Source organism: Pteronotus mesoamericanus, unplaced genomic scaffold, assembly GCF_021234165.1.
Source record: "Pteronotus mesoamericanus isolate MK-2021 breed Mesoamerican mustached bat unplaced genomic scaffold, CSHL_Meso_final contig_50, whole genome shotgun sequence".
NCBI lineage: Eukaryota > Metazoa > Chordata > Mammalia > Chiroptera > Mormoopidae > Pteronotus > Pteronotus mesoamericanus.
The window spans coordinates 11,978,082-11,995,250 of NW_026555186.1; the positions used below are offsets into that span (position 1 = coordinate 11,978,082).

General features: G+C 38.1%; 1 protein-coding gene across 1 annotated transcript in view; it reads left to right on the top strand.

Moving 5' to 3' along the window:
* The first annotated feature begins 24 nt into the window (after positions 1-24).
* NSUN2 (NOP2/Sun RNA methyltransferase 2) overlaps positions 25-17,169 on the top strand; it is a 29,824-nt gene continuing 12,679 nt past the window's right edge. Inside the window, exons 1-12 of the mRNA XM_054578346.1 lie at positions 25-397; positions 507-664; positions 1,264-1,368; positions 4,853-4,958; positions 7,294-7,365; positions 8,178-8,262; positions 9,216-9,408; positions 11,178-11,252; positions 12,332-12,462; positions 15,371-15,444; positions 15,985-16,115; positions 16,497-16,593. Of these exons, the coding sequence (XP_054434321.1) occupies positions 296-397; positions 507-664; positions 1,264-1,368; positions 4,853-4,958; positions 7,294-7,365; positions 8,178-8,262; positions 9,216-9,408; positions 11,178-11,252; positions 12,332-12,462; positions 15,371-15,444; positions 15,985-16,115; positions 16,497-16,593 (1,329 nt within the window). The 5' untranslated portion in view covers positions 25-295. The remainder of the gene's footprint in view (positions 398-506; positions 665-1,263; positions 1,369-4,852; positions 4,959-7,293; positions 7,366-8,177; positions 8,263-9,215; positions 9,409-11,177; positions 11,253-12,331; positions 12,463-15,370; positions 15,445-15,984; positions 16,116-16,496; positions 16,594-17,169) is intronic.

Below are 17,169 nucleotides of genomic sequence, written 5' to 3' on the forward strand. Positions count from 1 at the left end.
GCTGTCCGCGAAGCTGCCTGAGGCCACGCGGGAAACCCGGACAGTGGACTGGGAGACACCTCTGGGGCTGCTTTCTGTTGCCACTTTCTCACTCAGGTTGTCAGCGGACCCCTTCGGTCGCTGTTTTCTGGGAGTACCGGTTGCAGTGATTTTGACTTACCTCTTGAAGGTCCTTACAGGCCCGGGAGAGGCGGAGGCGCGGGACCTACGGGGGCCTCGAGCTGCAGCACGGAAGTGTCCGCCGCAGGAGGTGGCGGGCCGGTGGGTGCGGGCGGCGTGCGCGACCGCGTGGACCATGGGGCGGCGAGCGCGGGGCCGACGGCTCCAGGAGCAGCGTCAGCGGCGGCCCGAGGACTCAGAGGACGGAGTCGAAGGTGGCGGGAAGCGTAATGATGCGGTAGGAGGTGGGGCGACGGCGGGGCGGCTCCCCGTGTGGGCCTCCTGTACCCCGAGACCTGAGGGGCGGCTCCTTGAGTCCTGAGTACATTCCCCCACTTGTTCTTCAGGGCTGGGAAGGCGGGTACCCCGAGATCGTAAAGGAGAACAAGCTCTTCGAGCACTACTACCAGGAGCTCAAGATTGTACCAGAGGGCGAGTGGGACCAGTTCATGGAAGCGCTCAGGGAGCCCCTCCCGGCCACTTTAAGAATTACTGGTTACAAAAGGTAAGGGGCTTTGCATTTTTTTCCTCTAGAGTTAATAACAAGGGTATTTTGCCTGAGAGGTGTTACAGTGTTAGAGAACCGCGGCAGGTCAGCGGCGTGCATCCTGGAGTCTGGAAGCATAGAGGGGGAGTAACACAGGATCCAGCGGAATAGTTCAATAGGAAGCTAGAATAAGAAATGAAAGTGCAATCTGAGGAAGGGGGGACACTTGAGGATTAGTGAGCCGAGGACGCCTACCCTTTGGAACGCGTGAAAATTTGTGACATTTCCGAGTTTGGGTAAAGCTTCTGGTTCTCTTTCTGGTACACTTGTAGCCATGACTTTTTCAAGATGAGTTGCAAATAGAAATAGAACTGTAGAAATATTTAGAAGAGAAAGAATGCAGTAATATTGCATTAGTTTATCATCCTTTAGTGGTTAATAGGATTGTTTAAGCTTTGAAGGAATAGATTGAAAGGGCAGTGATTAAAGGATGTTTTCTCTCCCTGCAAATACGGTTTTAGTTTTAAATCACTTGTAGTCTTAAGTTCACAAAAAGATAAACTATCAATAGCTTTTCACATTGTTTTGAAACTTGCTTTTTTTTTTTTTTTTAATAGCCATGCAAAAGAGATTCTACATTGCTTAAAGAACAAGTATTTCAAGGAATTGGAGAACCTGGAGGTGGATGGTCAGAAAGTTGAAGTTCCACAACCCCTGAGTTGGTAGGTACAACGAAGCACCAAACTGTTGATGTGTCTTTGGGATTTTAATCTTTTGTCACTTGAATATACCTCTTAGTAATGCACTTGTTACTAGCATGAAAGAACCTGAACATAGGTCTGAGACATTCTCATGTTTTTATCTAATTTTTACTTTACACTTGTGTGCAAGTTTTCAGGTATGATTTGCAGCTCTCTATGTCTGAGTCATTGAGTTCACTTAATTTTTCCCAGTCAATTCAGCCCCTTTGCTTTCTTGATGTTACCACTTCTACCATTTCCATTTAAGAACCTTTGTTTTCTCATGTCAAGACTTGCTGAGTGGCTTCCCTACTTTCAGAAAAAGGACAGACTTAACACTGGCAAAGGTGCAGCAGACTGCTCCAACTGATTTTGTCTTTGATGTCTATCAGGTGCTTCAGCATACTCCTGCTGGACTTACTAGTGCGCCCCCCCCCGCTTTTTTCTATTTGTTCTGTAGGTTGGTGATTTCATGGCCCAGTTCAAGTCTTAGTTGTCTAAAGGTGATCCCCTCTGTCGACAGCCTAGTCTTTAGTCTTTATTGTCTTGTAAAATGCCTGGAGCACTGTAGCGCAAATCATAGAGCCAAACCCTAGGGAGTCATTACAGTAAATTGTTACAGTTTTACATTTTAGATGATCAACTCTGAGGCACTGAAGATTCTCACAAAACCAAAAAAAGTTTAAATGATTGCTGTAAAAAGGTGAACTTAACTCGCATTTTCTGAGAGCTTCTGGAGGTTTTGACTCTCAACTGAATGATGTTATCTTTCCTTTTTAGATACCATTCAGTGATTGCAAACCAGGGTCAGGTTTTCATTAATCATAAGCTGTGTGCTTTTCTTTCTTTCATTGCCATTTGGAGTTTCAGTGTCCATATCACAGATGTGTGCAGTAAACACACTTTAAACGAATGATGAATGGCCAGTGCTAAAATCATTATACAGCTGAAGTTATCTGTGAAGAATGAAAGTGAATCACTGTCTAATAATAGCCAGTCATTCTCTTCACATTATTTTTTGCTTTAATTTTCTGAATACAACTACTGAAGTATATGAACAACATATTGCATGATTCGGGTTCTTATACTTAGTTTTTTTCATTATTAGTGACAACTGTGTGACAGTTGTACTGTATAAATATTTATTTAATCAAATTCACTTGTCAGGTGCAGGATACCCATCCATCTCTTAGCAAGCAAGTAAGGCAGAAACTTATCAAGTCTGATGGTTTTCTGTATTGCTCACAATGCAGAAATATATAATCTTCTTAACCGTTTGGTGCATAGTGGATTAAAATTTAGGAGAGTTTGTGGGAGCCCTGCTTTCTAGAAGGAATTTTAAATATAGGACTTAAATTTTGGGCAGATTTCATTTTTTTCTTACTTTTCATAGACTTAGAACTGTAAGAAATTCTTCTAAAGTGTTTTTATGAAAGTCTGTTTTGACAATTATAGAGAATACACCTATTGTCATTCTTTTTCATGTGTGGATTGAAGATTTTTTCATGGATATTATATATACTTAGATTTTTTTTTTTTCCTCTAAGGATTTTTGAGGTGTAAAGGTGATAGCGGTACTTCTAATTTATCCTCAAAGTCCCAACAGGTTTTTAGATAGGACTTTAAAGACTCATGAACTAAATCTGAATTACATAACTAAAAATTAAATACAGTTGTTTGAGATTATTTTGTTTGATGTTAAAATTTACTGAGACTTTAGTAAATATTTGTTGGCTCAAAAAAGTTTTCTAAAGCTGTGTTAGAAACATTTTTTTAACAGCCTGTCTGTTTTTGTATTGAATTATTTGAACATTTTCAAATATATTTTTTCATAAGATTAACAGCTTCACAATCAGAGTTACTTAGAGTAGAATTTTAGTCTCCTTAAAATAAATTTACATTTCATCTATTAGAAGTTCCATCTGTAAGGCACATAAGGAAATAATTGCTCAAGTTATATATAGGCTGCTTATCTATATTTGAAAATAAGCAATGACATGCAGGATTCAGTTTAATGACAGTGGTGATTTGGTAAGGTGGTAACACATCTGTTGTTGATCACAGATAATTCAACTTTGCCAGAAGTTAAGTAGAAGTAACGTTCAGGTATTCAACTTTGTAAAGGTTGCAAGGGGACGACAGGGTTTTTTTGGAATAGGACAGTTAAAGCCAAATTTGAGTGTTTTCCTACCATTTCATCTCTAATGAGACCAAAGGGAATATTTAAAATGAAAGTCTTTTTTAAAATTTCCTGGTATGATTATATTTTGATTTTCTATTTTTGAAGCAGGTTGAATATTAAAGAAGGAAACAGGCATAGAACCAAAGCACTGGGGACATTTCGGGGGTGGCTGTGAACAGATTCAGCCAGCTTCATTTTTAACTCCTTTGTTTGGTAGAGAGAACTTTTCAAATGTATCTCATGTGGTGCCTATTGAGCAGTGTCTTAAAATCTTAATGCCTGAGGTTGTTTCTGTCAAATAATCACTCAGTGTTTCAAAGCAATCACATGTATTGCTTTTCAAACTCTCTGGTTTCATTTTCATGGCAGTTACCTGAGCCGTATTTGACATATGGAAAATATTGTGACCTTGCATTGTTAAAATTGAGCTGATTATTACACCTAAAACGTAATAAAGTGCTAAAATGGAAGTAAGATTTTATTATCGAATGCCATGTTATGCTTAGGATGGCACTGGGTTCATGGAACATGGCTCTGTGTTTCATAAGTGTCCTGACTTATGCAGTTGGAGATGAGTGGTGGACAGGTGCAAGCTGAGTTAAAAATTAACACAATTCCTCATCAGTGATGTCATCATTTATAGAAAGTTCAAATATATGTATTTATGGAGTTGCTTCATTCTTAGCTCTGAGTAAAAATCAAGGTAAGAGCTCAAGTTAATGCATTGGTAATTTCCAAGGATTTTTGGTATGTAATACATTTCCGTATGTTATTGGACTGGCTTGTTTTAGAAATAGGGGAAAATATAGTAACAGAATTGTAATAAAATATTTGTCAAACATTTTGATACCTACCCTATTATTTTGATTCTGTGTGATACACACTTCTTTAAATTTAAGAAATTTGTTATCTTACATCCTTTTTTTTCCTGATGACCTCTATACCATTAACTTTCCATACATAGTGAAGACCAGAGGAATCTCTGCTTTTTCATCAGATCTTAAACATTTATCATGATTTTACTGGGGATGTCACATGCGTGTATCTTCTGTGTCCCCCTTAGGCTCTCCAGTTTCTGCCTGGGCCATGATACAGTTAGAATCATGTTCCTGTGTCCTAGGGGACATCATGCAGTGTTGGCTGACTGTACTGTAGAGGACTGTGGATGAACAAGCATAACAAGATTGGATGCTTCGTTGGCTCTATGACCTGGATAAGCCAGAAGTTGTTAACGGAGCACTTTAATGTCTAAGTCCATAAATGTTTTACTTTCTTTTTGGTCAGGTATCCTGAAGAACTTGCCTGGCACACAAATTTGAGTCGAAAAATCTTGAGAAAGTCTCCGCAGTTGGAAAAGTTTCACCAGTTCCTGGTTAGCGAAACTGAATCTGTGAGTAGAGTTTTTTAGACATGTTGGTTTCCTTAAAGGCTTAAATATGCACATTAGTGTCATAGTTACATTTTTAATCATACTTGTTGCTGGGAGCAATCAAGTAGATAAAGCATACAGGAAAGACACCTTTCACTGTACATTCCACCTGTAATTTGTGATATATAGCTGTTAATCTTGTTGGTTGCACTAACCATAAACTTTAATACGGATATCATCACACTTGTCAGTTTGATTTGTGTCTTGCTACTCCTGGGTTTGGATGGCTGCGGAACTGAGGTGCACACAGTGTTCTGCTAGACAGCATACCATTCAGGAGACAGCTGCTCAGTCTACTCTCCTCTTTCTATCTTTTTATCTTCTTTGTTTTTTTCTCATCTGTACTCCACCTTTGTCATAATGAACATACATACCAAAAAAACAAACAAACAAGCCCCTAAATAAGACAACTTTCATTCTCCTAAAATGACTGTCTTCACAGTCTTGTTTTCTTTGCCATCCCAGATTCCTGATTACAGAGAACATTTATCATGGTCACTGAACTTTTTACCCTTAGCATCAAACTTTTCCTAACAAAATAGCTATTTTCTCACACATTACATGATTAAATAAGTGCTCATAAAGTTTGGGTATTGTAAGCTTTGCTGCTCCCTTTTTATTCTTTTGAAATTCCTAACAGTCACATTTTCAATCAGAAGTTCCCCTTTCCTGTTTTCTAATCTAGCTAAGGAAACCTCTGAACAGATCATGTTATTTCTTTTTCTCTTCTGTATTCTCTTAACACAGTTTAAATGATTTTCATGTTTTTTCCCTGAAGCCATAACCAGTTTAAAAAAATGCTTCATCTCACCCAGTTTTAACCTCGCCTTGTCTCACAGCTGTTTCCTATGATTAAGGCTTGCTGCTCATTTAGGTAACCTGGTATACGAGGCTCCTGTTTGCATGGCCTCCCAATCCACCTTCCAGTAGTTAGGAATACACAGAACTCAGTGCTGCCTCATTTATGATTCTGTATTTAGGCCCATGCTAGGAAGGGTTCTCTGACTCAACTTCCACTGAGAAGCAAGGTCAGATAAAGATCAATGAACTGTTAGAGGGCAAGTTACAACAGAGCAGAGGGTTTGTGGGGAATGAAGTGATAAACAGATGGATAGGTTTTAAAGAGCCATATTTTGGCAGCTTAGAGAGGTGGAGGATATGGGAGTTTAATGTCAGTAGCGAGTATTATAGGGAAACAGTCCTGTTTTTGATCAGAAGTCAGCAGATGAGGTACTCTTAGATTATTGAAAGCTGGATATCAAACCTCTTCAGGATGTATTTAGGAAACAAGACTAATTGACAGAATGTCTGTATTCAAGGGCCTGTGGTTTCCCCACTTTAATGCTATAATTGAAAACTAGATTGAAAATAGAAGGCAGGCTTATCAGAATTACAAAGCTTGGAGTCAGTGTGCCTAGTGAGTGGGTCAGGATTCAGTCTTCACAGACACATTGCTGTCCTGAAACCTGTAAGATGAAAATTAGCAGGTATGAATATACAAGTCTGTATTTAGATTCTGACAGGCAGATGCAAAAGCTGAGTGATGGCTGTTCAACTACAAAAGACCCTTATTGTAATGGAGCAGAAGCCCCCTGCTTTGTAAGCATTCATTCATGAGGTTGTTGAGATAGAGTTGTGACTGAGGCAAGTGCTGGATTTCATCAAGAAACTTCTGTTTGAACCCAAACAGCCGTACATCTTAATAAATACCCTGGCCCACTAGTGAAGATCTTGAGGACAGTTTAGTGAGGAATTTTATTTCATTTTTCTTGGAGAAGGAGAGAGAGGAGCAGTGGCTGATGTCTTCATCTTTGTGAGAGGCAGTTCTGAGGAACAGAAAGCAGACATGGGCTGTTTCTGAAAATGGGGACTGAAAAATAGAAGTTATAGTTTTAGCTGAGGGGGAAAACTTTCTAATTTTGTCCTATGCTCCCCTCGATTGCTCCTGTTGCTGAAGGTCTTTCAGCGGCATTGTCTGCCCTTGAAGCATGCTCATCCCACTTCTGGACATTTTGAAGGTGGGGAGTGGGGCCTGTGTAAGCTTAAAACCCCTTTTATAAAATTTTAAAATTCAGCGTTTTTCTAGTGGGAAGTTTTGGTATTAATGGTCATCCTTACTTAGCGTTAAAGTAGCAACCATTTATCCACTAGTATGAAAATTTATCCTATAATGTTTCTGTGATAGTACTAACTCTTGTTTTGTGTATGATTGATTATATGGTATTTTTCTGTTGCATTTGAAATTTTCTACCTTTTTTATGTTGTCGTTGACTGTTTTAAAATTTTATTTTCCAAGGGAAATATCAGTCGTCAAGAAGCCGTTAGTATGATTCCACCATTGTTGCTTAATGCTCATCCTCACCATAAGGTATTGTGTATTATACAGAAAATTGGTAGGCAGGCTGCTGTCTGTGCTTGTTGTGCTCTGTTTTGTTCAGGCCTTTTTTTCATAATATAATAAACTTTTGTTTTCTTTCACTTTTGATAAAGTAGAAAGTGATATATTTCCCGTTAGGTTCTTTTTTGCATTTTTCTCATATTTAATTTTTACAAATCATATATTTCCTTCCCTTTTAAAGTTTCTTACTTTATTTACTCTGCAGATTATTTTCAGTGGTCTTGATTGACTAAATCGGATTGAAAATTATAATGAACATTTATTGAGAGGTTGTTATATGCCAAGCATTGTTCTGTACTGCTTTCATGAATTAATTCATTTTATTACCCACACATCTCTCTGGGGGTAGATGCTTCCACTGTCCCCAGATGAGGAAAAGGGAACAAGGAAAAGTTGAAGTAACTGGCCCAAGGTCATAGAACTAGTCAGTCTTTGGGTGAGCTGAGATTTGAGTCCAGGAAGCTCTCTCCTTAGCAGAATGTTACAGTGCTCCTTGCATTTAGTGTTTTTACTCATTCATCCCTAAACATATTGCTTTTATTGGCTTGTAGTGCCATCTGTTCCCATCCTCTGTGGAGAGAGTATTTTTATCACTGTGATTTGGGGGCATTCTACATCATGAGGTCTCTATCAGTTAATGACATCTAGATTCATTCTATAAAGAAATATATTTAGGTCTTTGACTAGAAATGAAAATACTGGAAGGACTTGAACTCTTAAATTACATGTAGACTGTTTGATTTTTTAAATCAAGTCTCAAACATTTTCTTGCGTTTTATTAGATCTTAGATATGTGTGCAGCACCTGGATCAAAGACCACCCAATTAATTGAGATGCTGCATGCTGACATGAGTGTCCCTTTTCCAGGTATGCTTGCACGGGGGGTTTGAAGGTAGAAATGCTGCTTTGCTGGGTTGCGGACAGGAAAAGATTAGAACATTGCCTGAGGCCTCCCTGAGAGGAGAATAGGACGTTTTGCACACTACCATCATTAATTAGTTTTCAAACCAGCCTTTAGTTTGGAATTATGTTAAGAGCTACTGTCCAACTCCCAGATTAAAATCCCACCACCATATTTATGAGGTGAGTTAGGGAACATTACTAGTCATCACACATGAAATGAGCTAGCTGTCAGCCCTGAACTGGAGGGCGTGATGTAAGTTTGCAAAGTGCTCAGAAAATGGAAGCTATTATAGTATCACTGATGCTCCCTTATATGGATTTTATGAAGATGTGAAAATACTGTTCATAGTGTTTGTTTTACTATTTTTATGTACCTTTATCTCCTTTTATTTCCTTTAAGAGAGATTGATATTGATCATAAAATGTTACTAGGCATATTTACCTTTTTGCTGGAGATGAGAGAGGAAGCAGTGAGAGGAGGTGGTGCCCAGGAAATCTTCCGCCAGGTTCTTACCTATGGCACAGCTCAGAACCTCCCAGGGAACAAACGTTCAGGAGCATTAGACCCCATCCCAAGAATCTGATCCACAGAGTAGAATGCTGCTGAAGCACACATGCAGTATTTTAGACACTTGTCAGGTAGTTCTTTGTTTTCTACACCTTTCTTTCTGCTTTCATCCCCTTTTTTTAGTTAATAGTTACTAATAAGAAAGACATTTTTGACACAATTATTGATACAAAGTGAATAAATGAATCCTGAAGTTTTGAAATTTTAAGTGACGTAGTGAAGTCCATTCTGAGCCTTACACTCAGAAGTTTGGTGGATCCTCGCTTCTCACCTGCCAACTTTCAGCCCATGTATTTCAGGAATTTACTTGAGCTGCATGTCACCCAATACTACAATTTTATGTTCCCAGAGGGATTTGTCATTGCGAATGATGTGGACAACAAGCGCTGCTATCTGCTTGTTCATCAGGCCAAAAGGCTGAGCAGTCCCTGCATCATGGTGGTCAACCACGATGCATCCAGCATACCAAGGCTGATGATAGACGTGAATGGGAGGAAAGAAGTTCTCTTCTATGATCGCATCCTGTGTGATGTCCCTTGCAGGTATTTATATCATCAAGAGGCTAGAAAGCCCTGAATCCACTAAGGAAGTAACATACAGACTAAAATGAAGGTGCACGTGAATTCACAGTTGTACATAAGATTCTTGTGTAAGCTGGTATGAAGAGAGACCTCGTGGCCTAAGTTAGAAGACAGATACAGAATTTCAGTGATACAGCAGACTGAGCATGCGGAACAAAGATAAAGAAAGTTTTGGTTTTGCTAGTCTAAAAAGAGATAAGAAGAAAATACCTGAGAGGAAAGAAGCATCATAAACTCAGGCATTTGATCATGTGGAGTGATTTGCCCATCCAAGTGTTTATATTTGTACTTCAATGAGTTTGTAAAACAGTCATAGAGTAATCACATCAGGTTTTCATTTTGAGTCTCACATTGTTTAGCACAATGTAGGAGTTCAGACTTTTGAGAAATTCATTTTACTTGTATTTGTTCATATACCTTCAATTTTTACATGTAAATTATAGATTTTTAGAGTTTACCTTTAAGAGAATTTCATGACACAACCGAATGAGTTTTTCCAAAAAGAAATGAATCAGACTAAAGATGATCAGTTTCCGGAGGCAGTGACATAGGTAATGATCACAAGTGTTTATTTGATACCTTTTAAACACGTGAATTTGTTGAGCATAGAGTACAAAAACTGCTACAAAATTTTGTTAGCACTAAGCAGTGCTTAACTATGATACATCAATATTCAGTTCATCTTGTTTAAACAACTGGCAGGTTTATTGCTAGTAGCAGAACTCGGTTTGTAACTGGTACCACTGAATGTGGCTGAGTTTTTAAATACCTGGAAAAATTCCCTCTTAAAGTAAAATTTAAAATCAGTTATGAAGTACATTCCTTTTTTTCTAGGTTCCCTTTTTCTGATTTCCCTTTGGATCAGATGTTTTCCTACCCTTGTTCTTTTGATCAGAAAAGTGTAATTTTCTTGTGTCAATATTGTGAGAATGAAAAGACCTTATGAGCACTAAGTTGTAAGCTGAAAAAAAAATTCCTAAAATTATGGCAGAATTTTAAGCCACCACCATACTTGATGTCACTTGAAAGCCATTATATCTCATAGGACATTTCCATCCTGTAGACTGCTACTCAAGGACATGTGACTAGACCACGAGAAAATTGAACTTTACAGAGAAAGCAACAGATGCAGGAATTAACTCAGAAACACTGGGTAGATAAAATTAGACATGGACAGAAAGATTAATGAATCAAGTCTGTATTATAAAATTTGTGAAATAATTTTCAGTAAATGTAGGGAATCAAAAATGTTTAACATATATAGAAAAATCATGGTAACGAAGTTAAATTGGCTTAATTGAGTTTGCTGTGGAAAGTCCTTTATGAGTGTAGGTTTATCGTTACTCATGTAATTCTGATTAAAATACCGCTCTTGATTCACCAAATTTCTAAGTAGCAAGACCTGATTTTGTCTATCCTAGGACTAAAAATAAGGTTTGCTAATATGTCTTTCAAATGGAAGCAAATTACTGTCTCTAAGTGTTGAAAGAGGTTTTTAGTTTTTAATTTTCTTACTGAATTGAAAATTAAAGTAAAATCAAAGAGCTTAATGTACTAGAGTGTCCCCAAAACAGAAATAGTGAGTTGAAGAATTTAAGTTGTTTTCTAATTAATATTTATAATAACAATAATTATTGTTATCACTTTTATAAAAATAGCTGGAATGTAACATATTTGTTAAACTCTGATTCTGCCTATAGAAAGTTTTAAGTTTTTAAATATCTTTTCAGTGGAGATGGCACTATGAGAAAAAACATTGATGTTTGGAAAAAGTGGACCACCTTGAATAGTTTGCAGCTGCATGGGTAAGTAAAACTTTGTAGCTGGCAGCACTGTTTGACAAATAGATTGGTTGAGATTTATTGTTGAATCATCAAACTGGGCACCCAGGTCTTTGACCGACTCTAAGCATCAGTGAGAGCCACCTTCATGGGAGCTTGTTTAAGTATCAGGAGTAGTTGCTTTTAAAACCTTAAAGAGCAATAAACTGAAGATTGTACACATTTTAGATATATATTGATTTAAAATGCCTTTTATAAGAATTTCTTGTCATTTCAAACCTTTTTTTAATGAAGTGACCATTTACCTTACTGTCTTACCAGTCTTTTTCTGTTTGTTTTCTGTTCTTTTGTGGTGTTTAACATTTTGATCTCAGGAAGTTTTTTTTGTCTTTAAAATTTTTTTCAATAATTCTTAAAAGGAAAAAGAATCTCATACCTCAGAGATAACTTCTGTCTAGTGTTTTATAGTAGTTTTCTGTGCCTATGGATTTCTTAAGCATCTGTTTTGTACAGTTTTGATTGTACAATCTGTAGAACTTTGTATTTTTTTCATTTTAAGTTAAAATTACCCATTCTTAAATGTAGAGCAGTGGATGATTAAGTGTAATAATGAATATCCACCATTAATAACTTCACGAGGTTTTACTTCTTTGTTAAATATTTAGCACTGTTTTTGTGAAATGGGCATAAGGGTTGGAATGTATTAAGGGATACAAGTTGTTCATAGAAAGAAAAATCAAATATTTGTATTAGTATAAGTACGGAGTCATTTTAATAGTGAAATTTGATGTTGAATTCAGTTGTTAATCACTATGCTTTCTTGATGAGATGCTGGGAAAGGTACACAGAACAGCCAAACCAATTTTATATAATTAGGTGCTTTTTTAATTTACATGACACATCTTTTGTAGGTTTATTCTAACTTCACTTAGAATTATTAGGGTTTTTTTTCCTTTTAAACAGGAATTAAGTATTAGAGTAGTTTCTATTTTATTGTAAGTCTGTCCTAAAACCTTATAATGAACATGTGACATAATGGGTGCCTCTGTAGTATGGGCTGTCCTGTGTTTGGTCTCAGACTAACTTAGTATTTCCAACCTTAGCTTACAGCTGCGGATTGCTACACGGGGTGCCGAACAGCTAGTGGAAGGTGGTAGGATGGTGTATTCTACATGTTCACTGAACCCCGTTGAAGATGAAGCAGTCATAGCATCTTTATTGGAAAAAAGTGAAGGTAAGCACTCTGGATTAGTCTTTTAATAAAAGTATGTGCTTTTCACAAACTTTATTGCTATAGTGTAGCAATTTTCAACTGTTGCGCCTATTTAGTCAGGGGCATTAACCTTTTTTTCCCTTAGGTTGTCAAATAAAAAAATGACAACAGCCAACACAACAATAGCCATCTGGTATGAATGAATCAAAATTATACCTTTTTTTGTCAGGCAAAAAATGTAACTTTTGGTGTGCCACATAATTACAGTAATTAATTTATGTGTGTCATGAGATGAAAAATGTTGAAAAATTGCTGCTATAGTGTATACATACTCCTGTCGACTTTTCCTGGGTATTTGCTTATATTTTTAGCCTGTAAACCCTAAAATGAGATACCGCTAATAGAAAACAAGCTTATGTAATGGGTCTGTTTTTCATGAATTACAAGCTTTTTGCCCATTTTGTTTATCCAAGTGTGAACAATTATGTCAGCTCCTATCAGAATTTGTTAAATGTAATTGTGGTAAAATACACATAATATTTACTATTTTAACCTTATTTAAATAAACAGTTCAGTAGTGTTAAGTACACTCACATTGTTGTGTAGCCAGTCTCCAGAGTTGTTCTTGCAAAACTGAAATTCTGAACCTATTAAATAACTCCCCATTTTCCCTTCCCCACCGTTGTGTTCTCTGTCTCTGTGAGTTTGAGCAGTATAGTTATCTGGTATGAATGGAATCATACAGTATTTGTCTTTTTGTGACTGGCTTACTTCGCTTAGCATAATGTCTTAAGGGTTTATCCGATGTTGTAGCATGTGTCAGTTTCCTTCCTTTTTCAAGATGAATGATATTCCATTGTATGTATAGACCACATTGTGTTTATCCAGCCATCCAGCCATGGACACTTGAGTTGCTTCCTTATTATAATGCTATTGTTACCATGGTGTGCAATAAGGGTTTGAGGCCCTGCTTTCAGTTCTTTGGGGTGATGTGATAATTCTGTTTCAGGACCCATCATACTGTTTTCAATAGTGGCTGTACCAGTTTACAGTTCCACCAGCAGTGCGCAGGGGTTCCAGTTGTCTGCATCCCTGCCAGTACTTGTTATTTTCTGTGCTTTTGATAGTATCCATTCGAGAAAGAGTGTGCGATCTTATAGCACTGTTTTATGAAATGTTTTGAAACAGTTTACATGATGTGTTGATGTAAAATATTATTTCTTTCATGTTTTCACTGGAATGATAACCTTTCCCATCATATTGTCCTTAAAGCAAATAATGAGAAATTTCAAACTTCCAGAGTAGAACACTACCAAATTTACTACATGCATATTTGTAAAGAAGTTAAGACAAGCGTGCATTTCCTGAGGTGGTATCCACAATCATCTGGGCTTCCAGTAACATTCTCAGTGCCTGGCTTATCTGTACTGTGTACTCAGCTGTCGTTGTTATCCTTTATGTCTGAATTTGATGTATTTATTTTGTTTTTTCTGTACTTAATGTTGGTCTACAGAAAGATGTGATTTCTAAATGGTATTTTTTGCATGGTCATAGTATCCACAGTTTTGGTAGTGTTTTACCTCAGAAGGCGTGCGAAAAGGAGGATTATGGATGATGTGATGGAATAGTAAATTAACTGGGCATCCTACTGGGTGATTATTTTCCTGCTGGGCATGTGGGTTTCCAGTCTAGAATTTGTCCTCACAGTCACCATTATGCATGTGGTTGTTTCACTCCTCGTTGTAGACTCTTCATCTCAGTCCGTGGTCACAGGCTTTCTGTGCAGGCATGGCTTCATGGAAGCATAGACCTTTGCCGAGCTTTGTACCTGACAGTTGCTGGGGATGCTGACTGGATGGGGTGTGGTCCCCACCTGAAAGCACCCAGAGACTTAGCTGGAGGAATGGTAGCTGATAAGAGTCAGTTTGCAAACACCAGGCCAACGTTGGCAGCTTCCGACCCAAATGCTGGGAGGAAGGCATGCTGAGCAGTGTACAGTGTTTGAAAAAACCAGTTTCTGGAAATGCAGTTATTTAGTGTTCACTTTTAAAAGATTGCTCAGATATACTAGTGGAAGTCAGTACAATGTCTTTGCCAAAGGTGTCTCATTGCTAGACGCCCCTTGGGGATTCTCTTACTTTGTTTTTGTAATTATCCGTGGGTTTTCATGGCTTTCAGGGGGTTTTGTTGGTGTTTCCTCTTCCCTGAGGCTGTCAAACCTGTATCTGTGATCTGTGAGAGTTAGTTCCTGCGGAAGGTTTCCTGGCCCCATCTCACAGCTTTGGGTAATGTTGCTGCAGTGTTTTTAAAACTAGGTTGTTGTCCTGATGATGGGCAGTTTTAGAAAACTAACTTGGGCCTAAAACTGAATGTTTAAAAATTCCCATAGTTCACTTTAAAATGTTGTTTTTTAGTTCTGGGATGTTTGTTAACAGTAAAGGCATGAAAAAGACCCAAGTCATCTGACTGGCACGTATCTAAACACCAGGAGCGGACTGTAGCTGAGTTCCAGCCTGGTGTTGCCTTCGAGGTGGTTTTGGTTGCGGAGTCAGGCTCGGCTGCATCCCAGGACTCTGCAACCCTTCCCTGCTCCAAGAGCTCTACTGAGCTCCAGTTAGCACTGTAACATTCACGTGTTTTATGTGTACAATTTAGTGATTTTTTTTTTTTGTAAACAACCAAATTGTTGTGTAGCCCTTATCGTAGTCCAATTTTAGACCATTTTCATCACCCCAAGCAGAATCCTTTTGCAGTTATTCCCTGTTCCTTCCCTTTCCTGGGAACCACGAATGTGCCTTCTCTCTGTATGGTGTTTTCTTCTCCAGACATTTCCTATATAGAGAATAATGCAGTATTTGATCTTTTGCATCTTACTACTTTTGTGGGTGTGTTGTGGGGAAAAAACGTTATTTTAATTTTTGATACATAGGTGCTTTGGAGCTTGCTGATGTGTCTTCTGAATTGCCTGGGCTGAAGTGGATGCCTGGACTCACACACTGGAAGGTAAAATTTCTGTGAGGACCCTGACTCAAAAGAGCAGGTACAACTTACCCAGCTGTTGTGAAGCATCCGCATTTGGGTAACTTGAATAAAATGGCATTTGGTTATCAAGTTTAGAATCTATTTGAAACTTATACATACTAAATGTATGATTACACAAGTATTTTTCTGTCAATGAAAAAGTTTTCCTGCCTTCATTCTCCAATTAGATATCAGCTTTGTTTATTCTCACAACTTTGCTTTTTTTTTTTTTTTTAATTGACTGGGATTCATTCTCCATTTCTAATATGAAAGAATTCACTTCTCAGTTTTAAAGTAGAAACAGTCTGAGGCTTTTTTTTTTATTTCCTCATGGAAAATGCTTTATAAAATAACTGCCGTATTTTATAGAATAAAAGATTATCTTACTTTTGCAAATAGTCTTCCTCGCTTTAGAGAGAAATGATAATTGCCATTTATCATGTTTGAGAGCATGTGCACTGGCACCCTGTGATTTTTCTTGTTAGTGCTCATGATGTAGAAACATCTCCTCTTGTTTTGCAGGTAATGACGAAAGACGGACAGTGGTTTGCAGAGTGGGATGAAGTTCCTCACAGCAGACATACCCAGATTCGGCCAACCATGTTCCCACCAAAGGACCCGGAGAAGTTACAGGCAATGCATCTAGAGCGGTGGTGAGTTTCTGGGGCTCAGAGATTGGGGATGGTAGGAAGGTTGGGCCCTTGGGCATTCCTGCGAGGCTGGGCTATGCCCATGGCCTACGTCAGGTATGTGAACTTTTCAGCACATGAGAACTTCTTATCTGTTAGCTGCTGGCATCAAACCTTTGTGAATAATGAAGGTGGTTAGAACCTAATGGTGATACATTGGATACTGCATTAACTTTCTACACATCACACATTGGCCATCTCCTGAAGGAGGGCGATGTGAATACTTAGAACAATACATGACTTGTCTATCACAGGTCATCTCTGTAGTTTTTGTATTAACATTTAATACTAAAAGAATGTATTTTGGATCAGTTAAAAAGTGAGAATTGTGTGTTTTTTTTTTAGTCTTAGAATTTTACCACATCATCAAAATACTGGAGGGTTCTTTGTGGCAGTATTAGTAAAAAAGTCTTCAATGCCATGGAATAAACGTCCACCAAAGGTAAACATCTTCTGAAATTCCACAGCATACCATGTGATCTCTTTGTGCATTAAAAACAGAAGCTGACAGAGGTCAGTGGAACATTTGGTGGGGGGGGGGGGAGGGAGGGCAACGCGGTGTGGAGGGTTGCTGAGCCTGGCGGAGTGGTTAGGGATTCGTTTAAATTTTGAGTTCCAAACAAAAAGCAATTTCTTATAAGAGGTAATTGAAAAAGGTAGATTTTGGAGAATGCATTTCTTCTACATCTTATATCTAGTTCTTCAATAAAAATTGAAAAGACGGAAAGACTGCTCTGTGGCTCAAAATTAAAACCTCTTCCCACTTCCCTACCCCAAGTTGGCTCTGAACTCTTAATTCCCTGTGGGTTGGTTCACTTCAGCCTATTTCAGGTTGATGGAACTCTGCTAATGTCAAACCTAGCTGGAAGGAAATGAATAAGCCCTGATAGAATGAATCTAAAAACTGCCTCCTGGGTCATTTTAAGAGTGGCCATGAAGCAGAGCAGTTGAGAAAAGAGGGCTTGCCTTTTGAAACTTGACACAAAGTTGTGCTTTAATATGTGCTGTCCTCCATTTC